General features: G+C 39.6%; 1 protein-coding gene across 4 annotated transcripts in view; it reads left to right on the plus strand.

The window, feature by feature from the left end:
• ralgapa1 (Ral GTPase activating protein catalytic subunit alpha 1) overlaps positions 1-15,316 on the plus strand; it is an 81,057-nt gene that overhangs the window by 41,972 nt on the left and 23,769 nt on the right. For all 4 annotated transcript variants that reach the window (XM_034674648.1, XM_034674651.1, XM_034674649.1 and 1 more), the window contains exons 39-43: positions 1,925-1,996; positions 2,618-2,741; positions 2,891-3,046; positions 7,457-7,615; positions 10,197-10,324. In XM_034674648.1, the coding sequence (XP_034530539.1) occupies positions 1,925-1,996; positions 2,618-2,741; positions 2,891-3,046; positions 7,457-7,615; positions 10,197-10,324 (639 nt within the window). The remainder of the gene's footprint in view (positions 1-1,924; positions 1,997-2,617; positions 2,742-2,890; positions 3,047-7,456; positions 7,616-10,196; positions 10,325-15,316) is intronic.

Raw genomic sequence — 15,316 nt, forward strand, 5'->3', positions numbered from 1 at the left:
ATCTTCTCAGTGACTCTGTGCTGAAATACACAATGTCAAGGTATCACTTTAAATGCGTCTGGCCGGCTAATGGACACTCATCACTCTTTATACTTTATCCAGGGAATTACACTGTCTGCATTCAGCCCACACAATAGACTTCTTAACACACCCCGAGCACGAGCATGTGTGGGAGTGTGTGTCCTTACGTTTGTACATGTAGAGGAGAGTGTGATAATGAGTATAGTACTCTATTGATCAAACTCAACCCATTTGGAGTTAGAATAAAAGGCAGTAGTTGAAGAAGAGAATAACAGCGGGAGAAGTGGCAAATCAGAAAAAAAGATAATGAATACGCCACATGAGCGAGAGTAAAAAACAAAACACATAAAATCTACAGAGAATGAGTGAGTGAATGTGAAGAGAAGGAGAAAAGAAGAGGCGAAAGATACTTAGATGTTGGGGGAAAAGCAGATGGACAAATGAGAGTCCCTTCATGTCACTCCAGGTATTCATATGGGACATTACAGACACTCAGATACTGACAGTCACCTGTGTGCGTGTGTGTGTCCCCTTTTATGCTTTTCTCTATAATCCAGGGTGTAAATGGAGTCTTTGAGAGCAGAGAATGAGGCCATTACCAAGTATCAGTTTAATAAAGAGCAAATTGCTGTCTCTCTCCCTCTCTTTATCTCCTGCTCTTTCACTCTTTTTTTTCCCTCTCTCAAAGAGTGAAAAGAATGACACGTCATTATCAGTCCACTCCGAGCTTTGCTGCTCAAGTCGTGGTTTTATATCACATTGTGGAGGTCGGTGGCTGGTCGAGGGGACATTTAGAACGGTTCTTGGATTAGTAGTTGGTTATTAAAAAGGACTGTTTTGTTGCCTTAAAAAAATAGGGTTTTGTCCTTTCTCTGTTCTCCGCCTTTCAGCGGCGGTGACACAAGCTGTGGTCAGCACATATTTCATGTTAGAAAAACAATAATTTGGCATTTACGTCGTCTTCTTACAGCCACGTGTGTGAAAACAGGCACAGTCTGAACTTCTCTCATTAGCTGTCTTTATCCAACATTGTGTGGACTACATAGAGTCACACTGATAGCCTTTAGAGAGAGAGAGATTGTTATTGCTATTTACGTAAATGGTTGTCGTGTCTCACCTTGCTTTGAAGTTCAGCTGTTAGCAATACGACTTTCCCCCTCTGGCATGGTCAGACTAAAATTTACACGAACAGCTCTGGTGGAAACACCAGAGAGTTTCTCTGAATGAAAACACCAGAGAGTTTCTCTGAATGAAAACTACGATTTGCAGTAAAAAGGTTTAGAAACAAGTTTAATGAAATGTTTTTTGTGTCTCAGTTTCTTTATGGTCTTCATGAACTCACAGCTTGAGTTTTATGATTGCCAAACCTTGCATATCCTGCTAAATGTGACTGTGGTGGACAAAACTTAAAACTTAATGTATTTATTGAGTTAAAACAATATTTTTGGGGCCAGCGTTGAGGTCTATAGCCTCTTTATATGTGGCACGTGCCATGCCAACAGCACCCCAAAATTTATTATTTTATGTATTTATTTTCTAGCTTTGGTTCTAGGACTTTAATCAGCCAGTTTCAATAAGTGATGACAATCAAATTGTTATTTAAAGACGGTTGATGGTCGAAACTTAAAGACAGTGTCATTGAAGCACATCTATTAGGAGTTTTGTGGTGGCTGTGGAGAGGACAGATTTGTTCCCAAATTTAAAAATGCACTGAGCGATCTTCTCAAATAACATCTCAGGTTTTCTTACAACAAACTGACTTGAATTTGTCCAAGTTTGTCACAAAAGTCCACTTTGACTCGAGGACAAACTGATGTAAATTAGAGGGTCAGAGGTCAATGTGACATCACAAAACTCCCCTCTTATATGACTCCTAACCTCTTCCTGAATCTCTTTCTTACAGGAGTAACTTTCATTTGTTGAGGAAGAATGAGAAGCTTCTGAGAGAGCTGAAGAACCTGGACTCACGGCAGTGGTGAGAAAAGAGTCAAGCATCATATTACCTTTACTGTATTCTTCACTTCCCTTTTCTCATGTTTCATTTGGAGGTTAGTAAGTTAGAAGTTTGAATCATCTCTGATGTCCAAGCGTCCTTTCTTTTAGCTCCTTCATCTTCATCTGCAAGGATTCTGTTTTTTTCCCCAGATGGGTCAACAAATTGAGGATTGTATATGTTGATTTAAATACAGGACAATCAGAGTTAGATTCCAGCTTAAGTTTGTGTGAAAACAAAACATGTCTTCACACAAATCTTTTTTTGAAGTGACTGAGGATGTTTTTTGCTTCTTTCAAATTTGGATTTAACTGAATTTAGAAACTGAAATAAAAGAACGTTGGAGATGTTGGATTGATTCCAATCTAGGATCCAAGAACTTATGAAGAGAATTAAAGAAGTGACACCTCCATATTTAAACTCTGATAAGCTAATATTTCACTGTCTGTCTTGAATATTGTGCACAGAACAGAGTGGTTGCAGCACAATCTCTCAAAGTAAACTCAACAGGGGAAGGTTTTAGAAGAATTTGCTAAAATGTTTCTTCGTAATCAATCTGTTGTACAGTTTTTGTCCTAACATGTTTCCTTCCTTCACCTCCAGCCGTGAAACTCATAAGATCGCAGTATTTTATGTGGCTGAGGGGCAAGAGGACAAACACTCCATACTGACCAACACAGCAGGCAGCCAGGATTACGAAGACTTTGTCTCTGGACTAGGCTGGGAGGTAAGAGCAGAAAACCCAAAACATGAAAAAGAACAGAGGTTTGGAAGACAGAAATGTCCCTGTTACTGCAAGGCAAGGTATTTGTTTATATGTTTAAGAGTTACTTTATGTTACCTGAGTATTTATGTCTGTGTGTGTTTGTCTTCCAGGTGGACCTCACCACTCACTGTGGCTTCATGGGAGGTCTCCAGAGGAATCGCAGCACAGGCCAGACTACACCTTACTACGCCACCTCCACCACCGAGGTCATCTATCACGTCTCCACTCGCATGCCCCACGACCAGGACCACAACCTCACCAAGAAGGTAACACTCACTGCTCACCTTTCATTCATTCAGGAGGAGAATACAAGTCTCTGATTTGTATTTATTTGAACTTTTTTTAATTGATTTGATGCATTTTAATTTCTCTAAATTCTGTGTCATGGTTTATAATGCACATTGTCTTAAGAGTGATTGTCTAGATGTGCAATAAAATCTCATTTCAAAAAGATTAGTTATTTTTAAGTCAGACATTACTCCTTTGGTTAGAGGAGAGAAGCTGTGTCTCCAGAATTAAACTAAAATATGAAGTGACTTTAGCTGTTCCTCAGGTTTAGGTCAGATTACATGATGTTCCTTAGTGTATCAGATTAAATTCTTATTATCAAATTAGTGAACCCATCCATGTTTTCCTCATTGTTGAGATCATAGAGCTTTATGATTGAAGAACGCCTCATTTGCAGTAAATTCACACCAAACCACACCAAACCACTGACATGTCAGATTTTTGATTAGCTGTCTCTATCGGGCACTCTGCATCCGTCTATCTCTTTCTCTCCTTCCTTACATCCCTCCAAATCTCTGCGGTTGAAAATCCGGAGACAGAGTAATAATTGATCATGCACAGACTTATTGTTGTTCTTTAATTTCACTCCTTTTTATTCAATGAGGTGAGACAGAAGTGGAATCCTCTGTACTACAACTGTCTTTTCCTCCTTTGATTCCTACTTGTCTTTCCTTCCTGCAAATGAGCACAGGTTGCTGCACACACAAACACACACACACCTCTACACACACACGCACCAATCTGTTGATGTTTAAAACACACAAATGATTCTGAGCAGCAATCCCATCCCCGTTTGTGCGTGCTGTGGACTCGTATCAGTGTCTCGGCAGACAGGTTTATTGTCTGTATATGTGTATGTGTGTTTCATTTAGTGTGTGCGTGTGTGTGCACACCTGTCAACCCTCGGGCACTGGGCGCTCTGCACATGGCCTTAATGTCCTTTTAATCAGATCATACTTCCTGCTTCTCGGCCTATCACATCGCTGCAGGCTTCTGATTGGATTATCAGCGCCTGGTCCGACACCATCCGTCTCCCTGATCAGCTGATGGCCCCATCAAACACGCATACTCACATACACACACACAAAAACACACACACACACACACACACACACACACACACACACACACACAATACAAAACCTGTTTAACTTTACACACACACACATCCGCAGAGAGCTTTGTTCACATCCATCTGCACAAATAACCACAAAATATAAATTTGTGTTAACGTTGGACACTGAAGCACACACGTGCGGGCTCACACATGCACGATGGAAAGCACACACACAGGCTTCCAACAGTTTGACAAATGTGTCCACAAAGAGGTTAAACTGACAGACATACACATGTTCATACTGGCAGGCATTTATCATCCATCCTCCTGTCACACACACAAACACACACATGCATACACACACACACACACTCACACTCACACAGTGCAGTGGGATTTTAGTCCGTGACAGGGCATTTGTCCAGTTTTCACTCTTTGCTGTGTGTTCTGCTCCCTCTCATACCGTATCTGCTTGAAACATGATTAAAAGGATTAAAGCTGCATTACACAAAGTGAGTGTGGGATCAGATTCAGATACAACATCACTCCTACTCTCATCGTTGAAATAATGAAAACAGAGACAGTATTTTAAAAAGACATCCACACTTTATCTTTTTCTTTGCCTGCTTCTGATATTTCAAGCTCAGCACTAATATCATACTCAGAACTCTACATGTTTTGATAGCAGAGCTGTGAGTTGTGTGCCAGCGTCAGAGGAGAGTGCCTCTTGAAGATTTATTTATAGACAGACTTGATAAATGCATCGTTATTCCTCGCATTTTTCCAAACTCTGTTTTATTCATCAGCCTAATGTAACTGCTCGTCAAGAAAGTGTCAGGCTAAAGCTATAACTCAAATAACTTGTCACATTTACCTCCGGTCTAATTGATTCACCCTCAGGCTTATTGCAAGAAGTTTGTGTACATTTCAGTCAACTTTCTAACACTGTCTAAAAAATGAGGGCGACTCCCCCTCCCCCCCCGTTAGTAAGATGTTACACCAATAGAGCGGTGCTGACTGCGTATGTTTCTATATATACTTATTGAAATTTTGCATCAAACATTTCCATGGTATATACATCATCTCTGCATTCCCTACATAGGCTTTAAAATCATCATTCCAAAAGCACATACACTACCAGTCAAACGTTTGGAAACACCTTCTCATTCAAGGGTTTGTATTTATTTTGATTATTTGAAACACTGTAGATTAATACTGAAGACATCAAAACTATGAAAGAACATATATGGAATTATTTAATGAACAAAAAAGTGTTAAACAAAGCAGAATATGTTTTATATTTTAGATTCTTTAAAGTAGCCCCCTTTTTCCTTCAGCTTTGCGCACTCTTGGTATTCTCTCAGTCATGAAGTGGTCTCCTGGAATGGTTTCTAATTAACATGAGCCTTGTCAAGAGTTCATTTGTAGAATGACTTGCCTTCTTAATGTGTTTGAGACCATCACTTGTGTTGTTCAGAGGTAGGGTGAGTAGACAATAGGGGTGAGTATTGGCAAGAACCTCATCGATACGCATCTCAATACCTGGGTCATGATGCAATAGTGTATTTTGACATATTGCGATATTCTACACAGTTAACTAAGAAGAAAATAGAGATGGTGTATATGTAAATCACACAGTATTACTCAAAATTGAAAGGAAAAATTAAGTAAAAACTATTTGATTGAAAACAACTTTTCCACTTTTTTGTTTTTGAAATACTGAAGTCTTATTTTAGTTCCAACTAGTAAATATCGATATTATATCGAAGGTCAAAGTAACGCGATATATTGCTGTATTGATGCTTTTTCACACCTCTAGTACACAATGGATAGCTCTATTTGACTACTGATGTAATCCATATTATGGCAAAACCAGATTATTTCATTTATTTTATTTTATTTGTTTATTTCAACAGGGACAGTGTACAACCATTTAGTTGTACCAGAGTTAGCTAGCAGCTAATTTACATCTGTAGTCCCTGGGCAGGAAACAGAGGCAATGCCTCTGTTAAAAACAAATAATACATAATTTAAACAGCTACACAATAATACATAACTACTATAAAACAACGGGGATACATTTACATCAAATCTTTCAACACAATGATAAAATATAAATAGCTAAAAGCACTACACTATAAAAGTCATTATATTTAAGTGTGATGAGTACATGATTGGGTTGATTTTAGTCATGATTTCATCCTGGACTTAAATTCAGCAAAGTTGCAGCACTCCCTGATTTTACTCAGTAATGAGTTCCAAGCAGTTGTTGCTCTAACAGAGAGGGCTGATTTGTCCAGGTGTGTCCAGACTTTTGACTGGTAATGTATAAAAAAAAAATACATAAAAGATGCATTTATTCATGTTTTGAAAATGTTCTTGAGTAGTGTATTTTTATGGTTACTTGTTCACATTAAGCTTGTCACTTGTACCCGTAAGCTACAGAATTCACAGCTATAAAATATAACAGTCACTAAAAGAAAGTTGTCTTTGTACAATGGTCTGGTTGCTTACAGATGCGAAGGATATTTACTTATATTGACGTCAATGGCCTTACTGATCTATATCAGTAAGGCCGCATTGGCAGCATTGACAGCCACTGGTGAAACTGTAATTTTGTATAGCAGTATTTGAAATAGAACTGGGGGTTGGCTGGACTCATGCAAGGTAAAGTAAGTACATGTAAGATAGCACATATAAGTAAGTGGTCAATTACAAACAGTTATCCTCTGTACCTCACAGACAAACATACCGCTTTAAAATAACTTGACCTGAAGGGCCAGAAAACCACAAATGATTCTAGTTAAAGGTGCCTTTAGAAGGAAACATCTGTCACGTGGTCGTCTCAGGGCCATGGCCAAGAGCGTCAGACTTCTACGGACAGACAAGTACAGGTTTGTGTGTGTATATGCTTAAAGCGCTTGTGTGTGTTTGTGTGTTTGTCTGACATCAAGGTTAATGACAGAGCTGTCACTGTAGCCCACCGAGTGAACGTGAACCAAGCACACACGGAGACACACACAGTCACTCTTGATCCCATCTTTCTTCCAGCCCATACTCCATCTCTCCACAGCCTCACTCTGTCTTCTCCGTCTTCACACACTCACTTCATCACCCCAGGGCCACCTGTAACACACACACATACACACACACAATCAAAAGCCTCGGGTTTATGATGGATACAGCTCATCTACCCTCTGTCTGGTTGTGTGATTGGCTGTGTTGGCATTGACTTAGTTTGTGTTATTCATACGACAAGAGAGACGAATGCCGGTTGTTTATTCCCTTTTGATTCGATTAATTTCTCTCTTTCTGTTTGGCCTCCTTACAGCTGAGGCACCTTGGTAATGATGAGGTCCACATCGTTTGGTCTGAACATTCCAGAGACTACCGTCGCGGGATCATTCCCACTGAGTTTGGAGACGTGCTAATTGTCATCTACCCAATGAAGAACCACATGTACTCCATCCATATCCTCAAGAAACCCGAGGTAAAAACAAACCGAGACTGCCAGCTGTCAGTAGCATGCACAGTCAGTCGATATCTCTGCATTTTAGTTGTTTCCTGGATTACTTCCCTTTGCACAGAGCGACTCTAAACAGCAGGACGCTTCAACTCATCACTAGAACCCAGGATGATAATTCAGCCTCCCTCTGGTCTAATCAGGAATAACTATATATCTCACCTGCTGTGGAACTGTAATTGTAGTGGGTCAAAATGTTCCTTGCCATGCATGTCATCCATCTAATCCTTTTCAGATTCCACTTTTTAGCACTTTTACTCTTTTGCCAAGCTATTTTTTTCCAGTGCAGCAATATGATCCTCCAGAATTTACGCACAGTTCTGCAAAATCTTCATTTTTTCCAAAGCAGTCCTCATTAATCCCAACTAGAAAAGAAGGGGAAAAAACATGAAGCAGAATTAACTCTTTAAAAGTAAAACTCAATATCACTAAAATGCAGATTTACACAAGTTTATTATCACATGACTTTTGTTTTTGGTGAAAAATGTTTATTTGTTTTTTAACTTTAATAAAAATCACAAACAAGACCACCCCTATTTACCAGAGATGCCCGTTAAATACAATTTCTTACCGGCTCTTCTTCTCTTTATTTTATTGGGTTTTTTTAGGTTTTAATTGGTTTTAAAGAACTCTATTTTATATGAATCTATTTATTTACTCCATGATTATTTATATATTACAAATCACGACATGAAGTACTTATCTATTGCAACAAGACCTGAGTTCTGCATTTTGTTCTCTTATGTTCACATGAATAGAATGACAAATGAAGTATCCTTGAATCCTTATGAATCTGGTCTAGAGCTACTTATGAGGCTCAATACAAAAGAACAAATTAAGAAAGTCTGATTAGTCTTCCAATGATTGACTCGACCTGGGTCTATTTGTTCAAAACGTATCTGATTAGTGAAAATCTGTGGATTGAAAAAAAAGTCCTGAGAATACATTGAAGTAAAGTGTCCAGTTTTGTTTTTATCTGGATTAAACCTCCCGTGTGTGCTGTTCAAAAGTCTTTCATTTGATAAGGATAACTTGGATACAATAAAAACAACATAGTAATCTGATCCCAGCAGACGTCTGGATGCAGGCTGCATTTCAGGATCAGAACATAATAAATAAAAACTCCTAAATTGGTCTAAAAAAAACAACATTTTCGGGGCGCCTTTGTCCTAGCGGTACGGACCCGTGCCCTATGTGCCGAGGCAATAGTCCTTGTCGCAGATTAGATCCAGCCTCGACTGTTTTCTGCATGTCCTCCCCCGTTGTCTGCTCCCCGCATTTCCTGTCTCTCTTCAGCTGTCCTGTCCATTAAAGGCAAAAATGCCCACAAATATAACAAAACAGAAACATTTTTAACATCTTCGTTTTTCTTTTTGATATGATTTTTTTTATTTTGCTGTTAGATTTCTGTATCATTACAGCAACATTAGAAATAAAGTAGATATTAGGGCTTCAAATAAATGTTCTGTCCCTATTTAGAGACTCCTAAAATAAGCTTCAATGTTAAAGATAAAACATTTTCTTAAAAGCAGATTTAAGAAATTTTAATTTTGTGATCTTAAAAAGTCTATCGCTGGTTCTCTTTAATTCAGTTCAGTCCTTCTTGAGAAAACAGGAGAAAGTAAGTAAATTTTCAAACCTGGATAATTCTCAGGTTAGACTTTATGAACATCTGGAGCCTTGATATGAAGTCAGAGAGAGGTAAAATTGTAAACATGCTCTGTATTTTGATTCATGATTTGATGTGTCCAACCAGACTTCAGTGATATTTACTCAGATTGACAAACAATCCTTAAGAGCGTCTTGCCTTGAGTCTTGCTGCTCTGGTTAATGTTCCAGTCTAAAACACACAGACATTAATACCACAGCACTGATAGCATAATCCCATTTTAAACGAGAGCTAACACAATAAAATGCTGCTTTTTCTCTATGACATAGATACCACAGCACTAATAGCATAATCGTGTTCTGTTTCATTCATTCTGCAAGAAAAATATTGAATTATCAGAAATCCAAAAACAAGTTAGATAAAATATTCTCTGTGTTGTCGTCCTCAAAGCACTGTGTTCAGTCACAGAGTACATGGCTTGGAGTCCTGGTCTCTAAATAAATTCAATAAAAGCCTGACATTATTCTCTTTGGTGGATTCCACAAGCAAGTATGGAATTAAATCAGAAAACCATTGTCTGAATCAGAGAGCGTGCTTCTGAAACTGTTGCTTCAGAGGTCGCTTCTGACTTATAACAGACGAGGTCATACTCTATTACTACCTCTCATACTCACTTTTTAAAGATAGTCAAGTATAATATAAAGTTGACACCTTTTAATTTTAAGACATCTAAATGATGGGGCGCCGTTGGCCTAGCGGTCTAAGCGCGCCCCATTTACAGAGGCCAGAGCCCTCGTCGCAGAGGTTGCAGGCTCGACTCCTGGCCTCGACCATTTGCTGCATGTCTTCCCCAACTCTCTACTCCCCACATTTCCTGTCTCTCTCCAGCTGTCCTGTCCAGTTGTTGATGCCTGTTTCTGCCTGTCTCGTTGTCTTTAGGTTCCATTCTTTGGTCCACTGTTTGACGGAGCCATTGTGGACATGAACATCTTGCCTACCATGGTCAGAGCCACCGCTATCAATGCCAGTCGAGCCCTTAAATCCCTCATCCCGCTCTACCAGAACTTGTATCCTTTCAGACCTTTGCGTAACATGATCAAACACCAAAGGTAGGTCACAAATTTTCTCTTTTAGTTTTAGTAGTTTTAATAAAAGATCTCCTTCGATGCTTAAACTCAAACTTAGAAGATATCTGCACCACTCTATGGGCTCCAGAAATCCATGCACATGTATGTGTGAGCAAGAATGTCGGTTATCACCTGCTCAAGTGTTAAGAATAGCAAATCAATGTCTAGTGGAGTTTGGCTTTCAGAATATAAGTGCTGGTGTGATAGAGCTGTATTTAGTTGGCTCTGAAGTGCCATATATCAAGTGTGTGTGTTTATCTTGCACAAAGTTAGGTGTGTGTGTGTGTGTGCATGTATCTGTGTGTGTGCAAGACAGAGAGAGGAAGAGACAGACAGGTGTGTATGCAGTCTGTCTGCTTGATCCGATGCGATGGTAGTTTGGTTGGAACAAGCCCAGCGGTCAATACATATCGATGACTCTCCTCTCCAACGCTGTGTCTAAATGAGGGGCTGTGCTCTCTGGTCTCACATACATTCACACACACACACACGCAAACACACACTCACAAACACACACACACGCACAAATAGTGTGAACTGAACACACATCTACTCATTCTTCTCACAAACACAGACAAAAGATGCCATAGATACAAGCTCCTCAGAGGAACAGAGATCCACATGAAGACATGCAGCTTATAATACAGTTAATAAGTAGACACACAAACACTTCATCGTGAGGTTGCATTGTCACCTGTTGAGTCGAAATGAACGACTCCCTCATCACTGGAAAGATTTCTAAGCAGCACTTAAAGCAATTTGATTTCCTAATAATGACATCTTCATGTCGCTCAGCTCTTCATTTCTGTTCCTTGTAGTCAAATAATTCTATTAATTTACATCTGAATGAATGCCAGCAGATGTGCTACGTTGTCCTCTTTATCAGAGGTAGTTAGTCAAATTTCAAGTATTTTCCGTGATCGATCTTTGGAAATGTTTTAACGATCAATTATTGACTAATCATTAAAATGTGTTTTTCCACTGAATCAAATTTTCCTTCAAGACACAATGTATATAACTGACAGTATTGAATGTCTACAGATCGTATTGAGGTGTTCAAAATGTTAAACACGCTGAATATTAACATGTGGAGCAGGCTCATGATCTCCATGGACATACAGTCATAAAAGTGAAGGCTCAGACTTTAACAAGGGAACTGAACAGAAACATAGTTTAGTTTAGTTTAGTTTATTCACACACATCATCACAAATATACATCTATATCTATTCAGTAAACTTTTCAAAATGGTTGGATGTGTGGAAAGGGGTGACCCCAAGGAAGCTATTTAAAGCTTTTAATAGGGGGCCCAATTTCACACAAATAAAGTGGCTACAGACAAGATACAACAACAACAACAACAACACTAACATACTAACAGACATATAACAAACACACAACAGACAATCCCAATATTGTGGTTACATACATAAATTAGTGGGTGTATTGATATGGTCAGTGCATTAATCATACATTTCCAGAAGTTGTAATTTTAGCTTTTTCTTGAAGATGGAGATTTTTGACTCTCAGTATCCAGTTTTCTGTCTACTCACTCTTATTGAGAAAAATAAGCATGTGAATGTGGTCAGGTGTCAGTCGGGAGCGCAACCCGGTCATAATCAGTCCGGCGGAGGAGGAAAAAAGCCCTCTTGGAGACCTGTCACTCCGCCGCAGCCCCCAGCCGAGCGTCTCCGCTGAGAGCAACACCTTTAGTCAGCTGATTCACATCGAATCATGCTTTAAACTTAAAACACCTCCCTGATAGCTCAACCAAATATAAGACCTCATGATGTCTGTTCCACGTGATATAAAGTCCAAACAAAAAAATGTGTTCTAGTAAGTTCTTAACAATCAATTAATCGATACTCGATGAATTGTTTACATCCCTAATGGTAATATTAGATCAGCTATTTTAACCTAGTCTTAGTTTTCAGATTGATATGCTTATCAGTTTTAGTCACATTAGCCTGGTCATTGTTGTCATTTTAGCCTTGTCTCCCCCTCTAATGTAATGCTTCTGTGCTGTCTTTGCTAATCCAGGTAAATAAAGTGAATCACAAACAGGTAAAATTATTATTATAGAAGAATTTTCCTCACACAAGTCAAGAAACCAAACATTCTCTCTTTGGCCTCTATGGCTATATTTGTTTTCTTGAAATCAAAGTGCAACAAACACGTGAAAGCACCGTTCTCCCCCTTTTAGTTTTGCACACTGTAGTGAAACCTTTGGAGTGAACTGTGCTAGTTGCTGGTAATAGCAAACCTGTAACACTTCTAGATATCTGAAGGGCCTTGTTGAGAACAAAGTGTGTACTTCTGCTGCCTTGTTGACATTTTATCATTCGAAGTTTTCAAATTTTTCTGAAATAGTTGACTTTGGGAAAGCAATGAAAGATCTGTTATTACAGAAGTTACAGTGGAATACATAAAATTATGTGTTTCCTACCCAGGACAGATTTTGTGCGCATGAGGTCTTAGGATCAAGAACTGCCTTTGTACATTTCCATCTAATGTCAATAAATCCCACTCCTGTCACTTATCCTTTACCTTCTTTTCCCCCTCTACCCTCTCTTTGTCCTTGTTTACTCTTCTCCCGTCTCGCTCTCTCTCTCTTTTCTCTCCACTCATCTTTGTACTTCATCTCTATTTCTCTTCTAACCACATCATCAAACTTTAACCTCTCTAATTCTCTTCCCGTCCATCTCTCTCCTCCTCTCCTTGGAGCATTGCTGTTGGAGGTGATAGTAGTCAGACTAGTGGAAGGAGGAGGATGAAGAAGCCTTTTTGCATTGCCACATCCACTCAGCACGACAGAGACTTAAAGATTGTTAGACTCAGTGTGAGCCTGCAGCTCATCGCTAACACCCCCGACCTCATTGTATTTGTGTGTGTGTACTTGTGTGTACCTTCTCTTGTCTGTCTCCACCTCTGCATCATTTGTGTGTGACTCCTGCAGGCTTGTGTGTGTGTGTGTGTGCAGACACATCAACATCCTCACAGTAGTGTTTGTTCATGCCTCTTCATTGTTGCGCTCCTCTGTGTCGGTGCATGTACATACTGCATGTATCTTTGTCTTTGTGTGATGATGCACAGTTCCACAGTGGCACACATGTGTCGCACACGCCCGTCTGGAGGTGTTTGTGTGTCTGAGAGTGTCCTGGTGTGTATTGATTGGTGGTAGCAGCAGGTCGATGCCTCTGACAGGCTGAATTACAGTAATCAGTCATTATTGACTCGCCATCTCTGAGCTACATACACCTCGCTCCTCTTCTTCTCTCGCTCCCCACACTCTACCTCCTCTCCTTCATCTCTCACTCCTCCCTTCTTTCCTTTTTTTTTTGGTCTTCTGTCTCTCCAGTTCTGCATCTGTGTCTGAACATCTGTCCACGTCTTGTTGCACTTCATTTTGTTCTTCAGATGTTTCGTATTACTCAGTCTCCGTCCTTTTCCCTCTCTGATTCTGTCCCTGTGTGTTCTCTCTTGTCTCTCTAATTCTTTTATCAGAGTGCATCTGTTTCTGCTCTCTGCTCTGTTTTTGCTCTTTTTTAGATTTCTTTACTTGTCGCTCTTCATTCAGTTTTTATATCACTCAATAGTCTTTATTGTCCTTAACAAAGGGAAGCTCGAACATCGTGACATAATCACAGTCCTCCAAGAAATGTTGCAACTTTACAGAATTGATGAGTGTTGGGAAAAGACGTAATAATAAAGAAAAACAATACAGTTTGGGGCACTGGTGGCTTAGTGGTCTATCTATCCACTGCATGTCTTCCCCCACTCTCTACTCCCCACACTTCCTATCTCTCTTCAGCTGTCCTGTCAATAAAGTCAAAACAGCCTAAAAATAAACCTTTAAAAATAAAATAAAAACACTACAGCTTGATGAAAGTTCACATTTCTTTGACCTTTGACCAAAAACATAAAAATTTTGCCAAGGACACAAACCTTATCCAAATAGCTGTGTGAGGTCCTGGTCCTGGTCTGAGACACAAAGCAAGACTCTTGTTTTTCCTTAAACTATGATCATTCATTTGCTGATGTTATGTGAACTTTAGATGATCAGGGAGCACATAGCATCTCTCCTGTTTGCATATATTTAAATGAGCGTCTCTGCATTCATCCGGAGCAGAATGGGCAGCATGCGTGTATTAACTGGCATTTTCTCCTCTTTCTTTTCCTGTCCCCCTCTTTTTCTGTCACCCTGCCTCCCTTTCTCTTTCTCTCTGTCTCCTGGCCCTCGGGGCGGTCCATCTGCCTTCTCTCTCTCTCTGATCTTTCATTCACCATGACTAGAGCCGTCCAATAACACACACACACACACAAACATACAAAAAACACAGAGTGCCAGGCTGCTGGGGCAGCTGTGTGTAAGCACAGCTCTATCTCACATATCAGCTCTTTGCAGCAAGAAAAGCAATCCAAGACTCCCCAGCACACACACACACACACACACACACACACACACACACACACACACACACACACACACACACACACACACACACACACACACACACACACTGTCCCTTTTTCCATGAAGCCCTCTCCAAACATCACAATAAAGTGCAGCACTCTCTCACTGTTTTTACAACTTCTCTGATGACTTGTATGCGCAGCAGTAAATCTATAATCAATATATAGACACATGGATTTATCTTTTACTCCTTCACGGTGGAATCAATCGCTCTGAGCGTATGGGTTTAACCAGATAAAAGTAAGGAGCTATTATTGATGTCAGCGATCCTAGAGCTATAGCAGAGCTCATGAACCTGATGATGCATTTGAGTCTTATCAGAAAAATTATAAATTCAAAATTTTGTACCTGACAGAACGGCTCCCAAAGGTGAAATTCAAAAGTGAAACACTCTGATTTAGTTGCTGACTTAAACTTACATGATGGCAACGTGCATTTATTTTGAATTTCTTATCTAAAT

Source organism: Notolabrus celidotus, chromosome 22, assembly GCF_009762535.1.
Source record: "Notolabrus celidotus isolate fNotCel1 chromosome 22, fNotCel1.pri, whole genome shotgun sequence".
NCBI lineage: Eukaryota > Metazoa > Chordata > Actinopteri > Labriformes > Labridae > Notolabrus > Notolabrus celidotus.